At 33.5% G+C, this 12,855-nt stretch overlaps 1 protein-coding gene across 1 annotated transcript in view; it reads left to right on the top strand.

The window, feature by feature from the left end:
* Positions 1-4,900: 4,900 nt before the first annotated feature.
* The window catches only part of itga8 (integrin, alpha 8), a 139,279-nt gene continuing 131,324 nt past the window's right edge, over positions 4,901-12,855 (top strand). The window contains exons 1-2 of the mRNA XM_056474916.1: positions 4,901-5,214; positions 5,575-5,708. Coding sequence (XP_056330891.1) covers positions 5,018-5,214; positions 5,575-5,708 — 331 coding nt within the window. The 5' untranslated portion in view covers positions 4,901-5,017. The remainder of the gene's footprint in view (positions 5,215-5,574; positions 5,709-12,855) is intronic.

The following is a 12,855-nucleotide window of genomic DNA, read 5'->3' as shown; positions in this document are numbered from 1 at the left end:
TTAAAACGAGCTGAATAAACTAAATTCTTATGTTTTTTTAACAACTTAATTGTTTTATGTTTAAGCCACTCAAGTTTGTAAAACAATTATGTTAACTTTTTCTGTTTGTGTTGGGACAATATGAAGGAATATGAAGCATTTATTACAGTGTATACTCAAATAACTTTTGCTGCTTGTTTAAACTACTTATTTAAAATGAGTTGAAACAACACAATTTTAAAGTTTTTTTGGGGGGGGGACAACTTAATTATTTTATGTTCAATCTACCTAATTGTATAAGTGATAAAATTAACGTAATTGATTTGAGTTGGGACAACACGAAGGAATTGTGTGGAACCCAGCATTTTATAGTGTATTTTGCTACACTAATAGTGTTGTGTTGTATTATGAGTGTTTATGAAACCAAGTTAGATGATTCTCAATGATGTTTATAATATGATTTTAAATTATTTATATTTGAATATATTTGTTCATACATTACTATTAATACATTGTGAAATATATAACTAATGTCTTTTCAGGCACACAGACTTAAATGAGACCCAAGAAACTGCAACAACGCAAGAGGGAAAAAATACTGTAAGGTTTTCTTCAAAAATCATTGTTTATTTCAAAGTTATTAAGTGAAATTTCACAAGGTAATTTCGAGAGGAGCATGTGATACGATTGATTGCAGCTGGTCTCTCATCTATAATCATTAGGAAGCCATTCAGATTAATCCAAACTCACTATAAGTAGCCTGTCTAAAATTAGTATTATTGGAAAATAATTAGTATTATTATTGACATTAAACAGAGGATAACTGCTAATACTTGGTTTTCCTGACTCTCTGACACCAACCTGTTAAACTTTATTTTTAAAGTTAGAAATTAGTGACCATATTTGGCAAATTATGCTTTATCAACTGGTAACATGGATGCTGATTTGCTGATAACACCACAACCCTCCTTATATATTGTTTCATATATGTTATGATGATTCTCCGTATAAATAGTATGTTCGTTTGTTGTGTATATTGCAAGAGTTAAGAGCTTTTGAACAATACTACAATAAAGAACTTAAGCTAGTGGTAGACTATACTTGCATACAACAACTATTATATAAACAAGTTGCCCAGTACTGTATTCAGTTCCCAACAGCTATATAAATTATCCTACAATACACCATTTACTGTAGTATAAACGAACAGTATTGTAGTATAATTATTAACGTATGTAGTATAAATAGTTTTTGAATCATATAAAGTGTCACAGAATTTATTACAGATGACCTGTTAATATTATATAGTGTGCTGTACAATTATTTGACAAAGTATATAGCCTAAGTATTATATGCATTATAATACACTTTACTATATGGCCCAAGAACCGTATTTACTATAAATTACTCATATTTTTTTTTCACGTGGACACTTGTAAGTACACCTGTTTAACTAATAATGTGTCAGAAACTTGTATAACACGAGGCTATCATCTCGTTTTATTATCATAATTACCTAAAAAGCAATCATTTTATCCATATGCATGCACTATAGCCATTTCAACCATGTTTTTGAGTGGCTTTCTGAGAACTGTGAAATTGTTTACCGTTGTAGCACAGACTGTTTGTGGATCACAGGATGGGCGGTGAAGGGAATGACTTCATTTAGACAAGATTAAAACTCTTTGACAGCCAGATGGAGCGCATAGCAGCCAGAGTCTTGCGATCACATGTGAACAGAGCGCCTAAATTTAGGTTTTCTCCAATGAAACGGGTCAAGAAGGACGTGCGATTGCAGGTTCTCATCAAAACACCCGTCCCGAGCAGTTTATTTTCCAAAGCTTATACTTATCGCGAGCGCTTCATTCCAAAGTTTAACTTTGGACGTCTGACGAGGATAATTACCGTTCATTATTTGCAGCCGGTGTTAAAATTGAGCAATTAAAAGCATCCGCTGAAAGGTCGACGCAAATTAAAACCGCTTCATCTGAATTTACGACCGTGTTATTACTGATTAAAGTAATGGAAAATTACTGAAAGAAATTTACCTCAATATTACAGCAAAGTCATTTTTGGATAAATACTAAGTGACATTAGTTGCTGTTTTATCAGACAGATTGAAGTAACATTTAGACTTATAGAATTATTAAATGGATAGTTCACACAAATCTGAAAAGTCTGTAATGATTTACTGACCTTCACTGGCATGAGTTTCTTTCTTTTAAACACATAAGATAATATTTTGAATAAAGGGTAAACCTGTGACTTCCGTGTTTGTTTGTTTTTTCTACAATGGATGTCATGGTTACCTTTTTCAGTTTTATTCGAAATATATTTTGTATTCAACAACAACAAAAGAAACTCAAAAGTTTGCAACCACTGAAGGTGAGAAAAATGTGAGAATGTATATTATATGTACATTTAAACCCCAAAATGTAGGCTATTATAGTTTTTCTCAGTCGCTGGTGCATTTCTCAACACTATTGACATTTGCACAACAGTTAATGCATTTCTCAAAACAATTAGTCATTTGTGCACATCATAGTAGCAGTTTCTCATCCCTTTCAACAAATTGCAAATGCTTTTGAACATGCATCAACTGCTTTCATACAACTCTCTGCTGTTTTCTAACATTATCATGTGCTTATGTCATGTCAGTCAAAATTAACTAAACTTGTGAATGCTGAATAGTCATTCCACATAAAACTAATAGTCCTCAATTCATTACTTGAGTCATTACATACAAAAATGTTGAACTAATTGTCAAAATCTGTCAAGCAAATTTTATTAAAAATATTTGTAAAAAAAATCCTGAAAATGTCTTCTAAATTGAACAATTTCATGAATGATTTACAGACCTATATATGTTGTAGGTTCAGTTTCAATATGTACTGCAATATTGTTTACAGTTGTGCACAGCTCCACCCAAAGGAAGTTTGTGTTTGTTGTAAATAAGGGTGTATTTATTCTTTTGCACAATGTTGTGAATAAATTAGAATTGCAAAGAGCAAATGCAGCAAAAACATGAAACATTCATATTCAGTGTCTTGTACTCCGATACCTTACTAAATGCAGTGATGTCTAACTTTACTGTAGTTTTCAAATGGCTGTGCAGATAGTATACAGTGCTGTCTTGAAGTGTCACCAAAATCTGCCTTTTTTGCAATGGAAAAAATGTACAGAGTAAACTGTCATAATGAAAACATGACAAAGCCATCTGACTGTCTTGTTCATAAACAATGGTGTCAAGACTTTTCATCTTGATGACACTGACACTTTCATTGGCATGAATACTTGCTTTTGAGGAATGAGCTATCCATTATGAGCAAGTTACATGCTTTTGCAGGTTATCAACTAGGTTTTGCAGTTTGTACTAATTGTTTTGAAAAATGCTTTAACTGTTGTGCAAATGTAAATAGTGTTGTGAGAAATGCACCAAAGCAACTGAGAAAAACTGTAATAATAATATAGCATAATTATGATGATATTAGCTGCCTGAAAAGAAGAATAAATGTAAGTGAACATAGATAGATAGAGAGATAGAGAGATAGATAGATAGATAGATAGATAGATAGATAGATAGATAGATAGATAGATAGATAGATAGATAGATAGACAGATAGATAGATAGACAGATAGACAGATAGATAGACAGATAGATAGACAGATAGATAGATAGATAGATAGATAGATAGATAGATAGATAGATAGATAGATAGATATCAGTCAAATGGCTTTGTCATGTTTTCATTATGACAGTTTACTCTGTACAAGACAGCACTATACACTATCTGCAGAGCCATTTGAAAACTACAGTAAAGTTAAACATCACTGCGTTTAGTAAGGTATCGGAGTACAAGACACTGTATGTTTCATGTTTTTACTGCATTTGCTCTTTGCAATTCTAATTTATTCACATAATTGTGCAAAAGAATAAATACACCCATATTTACAACAAACACAAACTTCCTTTGGATGGAGCTGTGCACAACTGTAAACAACATTGCAGTACATATTGAAACTGAACCTACAACATACATATTTCTGTAAATCATTCATGAAATTGTTCAATTTAGAAGACAAAAATATAAAAAAAAATTTATATATAAATAAAATTTGCTTGACAGATTTTGACAACTAGTTCAACATTTTTGTATGTAGTGACTCAAGTAATGAATTGAGGACTATTAGTTTTATATGGAATGACTATTCAGCATTCACCAGTTTAGTTAATTTTGACTGACTGACATGACATAAGCACATGATAATGTTATAAAACAGCAGAGAGTTGTATGAAAGCAGTTGATGCATGTTCAAAAGCATTTGCAATTTGTTGTAAGGAATGAGAAACTGCTACTATGATGTGCACAAGTGACTAATTGTTTTGAGAAATGCATTAACTGTTGTGCAAATGAATCAAAGCGACTGAGAAAAACTGTAAGTAAACTTAATTGTTTTTGCAAATTTAAGTTAATTGAACATAAAACAATTAAGTTGTCATAAAAAATAAAACTCATTAATTGTGTTTCAGCTCATTTTAAATAAGCATGAACACGCAGCAAAAATAATTCTTCGAGGGTACGTTAACAATGTCGTGTTGCAGTATGAGTATTTATAAAATCAAGTTAGATAATTCAAATAGAAAAGAATATTTAATATTTTGGAAAAATAATAGGTTTATTAATTACCAAAACTATTTCAAATAAATTGAATTGATTAATTAATTATATGTAGCCTCATTTTAGTAATAGCCTAAATAAATCTTCATCTCTTATTTGTCTAATTGGTGAGTAAATGCATATTATGGGTGTGTTTCCATAAAAGGAGTTGGCCGGATGCTGTGTGATGTGGTGCAGGAGTCCGGTCTCGTGCGCAGCTCATTATAATGTTTAGTACGCAGGGCTCGCGCAGAGAAAGGCGCGCAGCTTGCATGAGGGCAGCAGCAAACGCGTGGAGCGCGCACTCAACATATGACAGCTCAACACGGACATACCTTACACTCTCTGCACATCTTTAAGCAGCATATTTGGATTACATTATGAGACACAGGGTTAAAGCCATGCACTCTTGTTTTTCCCGCGTGCGTTTTCGATGCTTTTTCCTCATTTTGTCATTTTTTTGCGAAGCTGCTACTTTTAACCTGGATTTAGAAAAGCCCACGGTTTACAATGGACCTGAGGGAAGTTATTTTGGATACTCACTGGACTTTTACCACCCAACACAAGATAGAAACGTGTAAGTAGGGATTTCAGTTAATTATTTAGCTGTTTTGTTTGATAAAAATATGAAGTTTCCAAAGAGAAGCATCTTCCATTAGCCTGAGTGTCGAAATAACCCCAACCTCAGTCTTGGTTTGGTTTATGGCAAAAAATATTGAAGAGTTTTCTTCACAGCTTTTTATGCAAAAACACTTTCAGCACCACCAATATGGACCAATACAATTCTAAAGTTGATTTTGAGAGCATTTAATTAGAGTGCTGACATCAGATAGACAAACATACACTTGAAGAACAATTCTGAGATACTTTATCACTTGTAAATTCTTTGATCCAGTAGGATGCCGTTGTGTGTAGATTTATGCCTTTCTCTCTCCAGCATGTCGGTGTTGGTTGGGGCTCCTAAAGCGAACACCTCTCAGCCGGGGATTGTGGAGGGAGGAGCGGTGTACTACTGCCCCTGGCCGGCATCAGACCCAGACTCCTGCCGCCAGATCCCCTTTGATAAAGCAAGTAGGTACCCTCATGATTTATTACCTTCGGCTCATGCAAAATCTTCAGGTCCCACTGACGCAATTAGCCCCTTCATTGAGAACGAGTACTTTTTGTTGTTGTTAAATTACTCAAATCATTTAATTCCAACTGTTCAATTCAATTTTTTCGCCATTATTCATTAGGCTATATATAGGCTACTTTTATTTCTGAAAGCTGCTAACACAGATCTTTTCTTTCCCAAGCTTCATCTTCAGACTCGGCTTCATAAATTCCTCTTCCTCCAATAAAAAGATCAAAAACCACATCCAAGAAAGAGTTAATTTCGCCGCATATGGTTTGGTTTAAAATTTCAGGAGCGGAGTAATTACCAGAGAAAGGCGCGTAACTTTACCTCAGCGCGTAATCTGCCGTAATTTAGACGTCCATTATGCGCGTCTATTAGTTAGGTCACCAAAACATTTTATCTTTGCATTATTAATTTCTTTCTTCAGCATTTTTTCATCTCAAATTTATTTTGTGATTGGAAAATGTGAAGAATAGATTATGTCTGTAGAAATTTTGCAACAGAGCCAAACTTGAAGTGAAAACAATCGATTTTGTCATTCTGGGAGGAGTTTTCAGGAGTTTTGGTATATTATTAGGCTATTTTGGGGAGCCATGGTCTGCCGGTAAATGAAATGGTCTGGTTTGGATTCAGAAAAGCGGCATGGACTGGAGACAGTTGGATGCTGGGGAATGTGAGCGCTGATGTTTCGTCAGAGTCGCGTGGTTATATTCAGTGCACTCTCTAGAGGGAGCTTTGATCGCAGAATTTATGTGCTGTTTGCGAATCTAACTTGGCCTCTTATCAGAATAGGCTGTGACCTTCGTTTAGAGTTAAAAACACATCATTAGACATTAAATTGTTAGTAATAAACTCTGAATTGAAGATGAAAACAGAGTAGTGAGATATAGGAAGAAGATATAAGAAATTACGAGAGACCTTAAACTTGAAACTCTGAGGAAAAAAAACAGTTTTGAGATTCACAATTAATTCTAAGTCTATTTCAGATTTTTCGGGTAAAACTTATACTAAAATTAAAGTAAAAACTGTGATATACACTACCGGTAAAACATTTGGGGTCAGTTTTATTGTTGTTGTTTTTTCATGTTTTTTTAATTATTCTGTTCATCAAGGTGGCATTTATTAAATGTAAAAAATTTAAAATTGTTAAATATGTTTTAAAATTGTAAATAACTGCTTTCTTATTGTATGTAGTTTCAAATGAAATAATTACTCCAGTCATTATTGCTTTTATTACTATTACCATTAATAATGATAATATTAATAATAACAATAATAAAAATTAATATTAGAGTGATTTCTGAAGGATCAGGTGAATGAAGACTGGAGTAATGAAGATGTAATTTAATCTTTAAAATCACTGAAATAAGTTATTAAATTAAATTATACACTACTTTTGAACAGATATTTTATAGGGCAGTAGCATTTTACAATTTGTACTGTATTGTTGATTAAATAAATGCAGCCTTGGTGAGCAGAAGAAGCTTATTTTAAAATCCTACTGACCCCAAACTTTGACCGTTAGTGTATAAGCCAAGAGTTGCAAGAAAAAATCTCAATTTTGAAACATAATTGTGAAAAAGTAAGAATTAAGCTCAGAAATTAATTGTGAAAAAGGCAAACATACAATTGCATATAAAAAAGACACTAACCTTAAGATATAAACGCATCAATTATGAGAAATAAAGTCAGATTCGATAGAAATAGATTATATTAAATTTCTTAGAAATAGTTAATTATCCGTTTTTAAGTAAGAATAGTGAGAAAATGGTTATTTGGACAGAAAAGTCACAATTATTTTACTCAAAATTATGACTTTTTATTTGATTTACATGGGATTAAAGTACCTAATGCTGAAATTGCTTACTAGTTCATACATGTTGAATCATTATTATTTGATTAAAGTGTTTGGCTATTATTTTTTAATTATTCTGAATATTATTAGATTATTAATTTTACTACTATTTATTGTATTATAATTTGACTGTGTCATCTTCAGCCATTTGAAGATAAGCCATCGAGAAGCACTGTTTCAGACACTGAACTGTGTGTGCATGTTATATACATCAGTCAGGAATTGGCATTGAAATGGATTGTCTGTTGGAGATAAAAGCAGTGATTCTCTGGTTCAAGATGGTTGGTTTTTAGATGGAGCCTGATGGTGATGAGGTGAGAGATAGAGGCTTAAAAGAGCTGTGAACACAAGGGAAATAAGAAAACAGACAAGGGAGGGCAGAAGCGATGTCTGTTCTTCGTTAGCGTCATGCATTTTCTTGTTCTAGAACATCTACTCAGATCACACACGTTTCCAGATTCATTAGTCACATTGTTTTTAAGACACTTGACCTCTGATCCTGTGTGCTCTTCCCACTGTGGCCCTCAGAGCTCTCCATGGGGGGCAAGGCACGCGTGTGTGTGCGTCTGACATTTCTGATGACAGCGTGTGTGACTAATGCCATCCTGACTGAGAAGAGTAAATTCATTAGATACACCAGACAGGGTCATGTACCATAGGACTTCGCAATTCTCACATGCACACAACTTCATAGTTGCATGTCCACACACTCTAGAGCAGGTGTGCCCAAACTTTTTCTTATGAAGGGCTAAAACCAAATTAGATTGAGGCTAGTGGGCCGAAGGTAAATATAGTTGCCATGGGTACTTTCTAATTTATTTAATGATATATAAACGTCACTAAATATTTAACTAGAAAACATTGCTTTGTATTAACTAATACATTATATTCTTTTACGTTTTGTAATGAACTTATTAGAATAAAATCAATCACATGTAGAACAGAATGGAGTTACACTAGTCAAGCTGCACCTGATTTTGCCTTGATTTGCTTGCAGATGTCTTCTGCATTGTCCTCTATCTGTCGAGTGACCACTACATTTTTACAAAGTATTTATTTACATATTTACAATTAAAATTTAAATGAAACATTTAATTTCAGTTGCCTTTTTTGTAGCTCAGCAATAAAACAAACAAACAAAAAAAGGTTATTTTAAACTAGAAATAACAACCTGTGTTAAAATAATTTGATGGGATGGTAGGCCAAATCAAAGTTTACAATGGGCCAGCTTTGGCCCGCGGGCCCTACTTTGGGCATCTCTGCTCTAGAGGCACATTTGACTTCATGTAACGTATATTACTCGGGGCTGTTGAACACTAAATTATGCTTTGCTGATTCTTAGTTGTGCAATTATTTAAAGGCACAACTAGATAAAGGCACCCCTAAAGTAGTTTCAGGCAGGTCATGACCGCATTACAGTTTCATATAACTACACCAAATGGTTTCAGTTAAGTCACAGCTTACAACAGGCAAAAATCAAATCAATGCAAAATGAAAAACTTAAGATGAGGTGTGTAAAAAAAACTAGTCCCACACAAACTGAATGAACTAGAGCTGCGCAATATATCGTTTCAGCATCGATATTGCAATGTATGCATCTGCAGTAGTCAAATCATCTGTAATGCTGAGATGGGATTATATTAACTAGACATCACAATTCAGATGATGTAAGTCATCAGTGTTAGGCACATTCCTTTAAAAGAGTAATTAGTTACTAGTTACTTCTCACAAATAGTAACTGAATTAGTAACTGAGTTACATAATTATAAAAGTAACTAATTACCAAGGAAAGTAAGTGTGGCATTACTTAAAAAAAAATCTAATTTGTCAAATGACTATAAAATAAATTTAAAACATTATTCAGTAATCTACACTATTTTAATGTTGTTGTAGGACAATTTGAGAGACAACCATCAAATTCAACATACCGTTATAAATATTAACGTAAACATTCCCGCCTTTCACATCAACAAGTGAAAAGTACTGCTTGTTTGTCCAGTTTGCAATCGCTAATTTTGAACTTGTTGCATTTGCCATCGTTCTGAAACCTGGACGTTGGTGTGTGCAACTGACTGTGCATGTGCCTCTGATTGGCAAACGATGGAAATGTATTCTACCTAAGCCAGTCGTCACATTTTCAGTTACATCCCAATCACAGACACACCAATCATCATCACTGGTTGATTATGTGTCCCACCCCGCCCCAACACACCCACCCCAGAGACGGACAGGTCCAATGGCTGAGAGAGACCCTGCTTGCATGAAAACCACTTCAGTGTTCTCAATTATAGTACCATGCAGTTTATTGTCAGTAACCGCAACAGCATTGTAACAGGGGAAACAGTAACTCATTTGATTACTCGTTACTGAAAAAAGTATGGCAAAGTTTAACCATAATAGATTGAAAGATTTTCATTTGGTTGGTGTTTTAATACTCGTGAGTATGACTAAGATTTAAATCGAATTTAAACCAAGAACTTAAATTGTTTGCAGATTTAACAAAGATTAATCCTATTTATTTATACAGTGAAGACAATGCTTTGTTTATTATATTTTGTGCACATGTAATCCCCTACAAAATAATCTTAACCAATGTAAAATAAGGAAGTCTTTCCAAATAGAGTTAAAGTCATCTGAAATTATATTCATATTGTAATATACAGTTGAAGTCAGAATTATTAGCCCCCCCCTGTTTATTTTCTCCCCAATTTCTGTTTAACAGAGAGAAGATATTGTCAACACATTTCTAAACATAATAGTTTCAATAACTTATTTCTAATGACTGATTTCTTTTATCTTTGCCATGATGACAGTAAATAATATGTTACTAGATATTTTTCAAGTCACTTCTATACAGCTTAAAGTGACATTTAAATTATTGTATAATGATGGTTTGTTCTGTAGACTATCGAAAAAAGTATAGCTTAAAGGGGCTAATAGTTTTGACCTTAATGTTTAATAAAAAATAAAAACTGCTTTTATTCTAGCCAAAATAAAACAAATAAGACTTTCTCCAGAAGAAAACATATCATCATACATACTGTGAACATTTCCCTGCTCTGTTAAACATAAGTTGGGAAATATTTAAAAAAGAAAAAAAAAAAAAGAAAATCAAAGGGGGGCTAATAACTATGACTTCAACTGTATATAGAGCAAAAAAAGCTAAATATTGCAATGTCAGTTTTTTTTCCAATATCATGCACCCCTAATCTGAACAATAAGTGTGATAGCCATACTAGTAGAAGCATAATAATTGACACGGCTTTGTTGAATTATTACAGTATAACGTATGCCCAGGTGTGCATAATTTACTGATAATTCAACAACCCAGCATTAATTAGTCCTTACATGATTATGTGAATATAGTATGTATAATCTGTATATAGTATGTTAATTAATATAATAGCGAATGCATTTTTTTTGTTTACACTGATCACGGTTTTTAATATTATAGGAGCTGTCATTCAGAAGAGTGTGGGGGGATCATTTACCACAATAGTATATCAATGAGTAAAATGAAAAGGAAGAATGACAAGCATGTGTTTTGGACCCAAAAATGAAACAGATGTTTAAAAGCACCAAATGATGCCCTGCTGGGTTTTTATATTGTGAGTCTGACCTTGCATTTTAGCACAGTGTGTGTCATCAGAACATGTGTTCATTTGAACAGGGTGTCCTGCTTTTTTCTGGCATTTTTTTTACTTTTCTGTGTTCAGAATTTCACTATCATTATGTTTATGAATTGGAAATGGTATGGCATGAGTATGTTAGTGTGGCACATAGTGTGTTTACTGTACTTTTGTTCATACAGTCTGTGGATTTCCATCAGAAACAGCAGCCTCCTAATGCTTGCTAATTAGCTTGCGAAACAATATCAACACATGCAATCCACAGCTAAATTTTTACATAATAACAAGAAATGCATGTTTTGGCATGCTGACTTCTGGGATACATATGTAAGTGATGCTGTGCAAAAATGTTTCAAATATGACCAAAGTGGTGCTAAAGGTGATTGCTATGAGGTTTCTAGGAGATTCTTTATCTGTGTCTGTTGGTCCAGTGTGAATTGGGCTTCACAAGATAGCTAATGTAAATGTAGTATGGCTGACCACCATATTGGTACTGCTGACTACCTCAGTAAATGTATTGCTAGGGTGTTTTGACTGTTTAGTAAGGTGTTCATGTTGATTGCTATCAGATGCATTGTTCTGGATGATTGCTAGTGTTATGCTGTACAGTTGCAAGGGTGTTTGGCTGGTCGGTAAGATGTACTGTTTAGCTGTCCATGAAAAAAAGTATACACCAAAGTCTCTGATATGGTACAGGTCCTTGTTTTGAAGTTTTGTTATTCTACAGAAGTGTTTTGCCAGGTAAATTCTGTAAATCAAAGTCTTTAAACTTTTACCGGAGAACAAGCTATATCCCAAAAGACGTAAAGGGATAGATCACCCAAAACTGACAATTCTGTCACTCATTTACTCAACCTTCACTTGTTGCAAATCTGTTTGCATTTCTTTCTTCTGTTGAACACAAAAGAGTATATTGTGAAGAAAGCTGGAAACAGGTTAAAGCCTGAAAACTGGTTAAAAAACATGGAACCACTTGAGGTAGAAGGTTTGCGTGAGTGAAAAGTCAATTTTCCATAGCGTAGTGCTATATGAAGCACAAGTCACACAGAACTCACTTTCAAACTAAGCAGATTTTCACATGACCACCTCACATGACTTAATTCTCAATCACGTGGATTCCTATTGAAATGACATTTGCAAACAAAAAAGGAAGCATAAAAGGTGGAGTGATGGCAGAGGATGTGCTGATTTTGTTCTTAAATGAAAAGTTTATGGTTCTTTTAACTATGAGCTGTTAGATTGATATAAAGTATCCACAATATTAAAGGTGATGCTTGAATTTATTTGCTCAAATTTGTCTTTAATAAAAGAGTGAAAGTAGCTGTTTACAAAATATTTAGGGATGCAGGATTGTCCTATTGTTATTTGCCAGTAAATGAACCAAACAGTCATAAGTATTGACTAGTATGTGCTAGTGTTGCACGATACCAAAATTTTGACTTTGATACGATACCTAAATTAAGTATCACGATGCTGATCCTAAATCGATACTACATATGTTGTTACTACATATGATACATTTATGTTGTTCCACTGACAAGATATGATTACAGCTTCCTATAGCTTTAGATGATCTTTACATTCCGCTACTTAATTTTTGTCATGTAAAAAAAAAAA

The sequence above is a fragment of the Danio aesculapii genome, chromosome 16, assembly GCF_903798145.1.
Source record: "Danio aesculapii chromosome 16, fDanAes4.1, whole genome shotgun sequence".
Lineage (NCBI taxonomy): Eukaryota > Metazoa > Chordata > Actinopteri > Cypriniformes > Danionidae > Danio > Danio aesculapii.
This window is presented reverse-complemented; position numbering and strand designations above follow the sequence as displayed.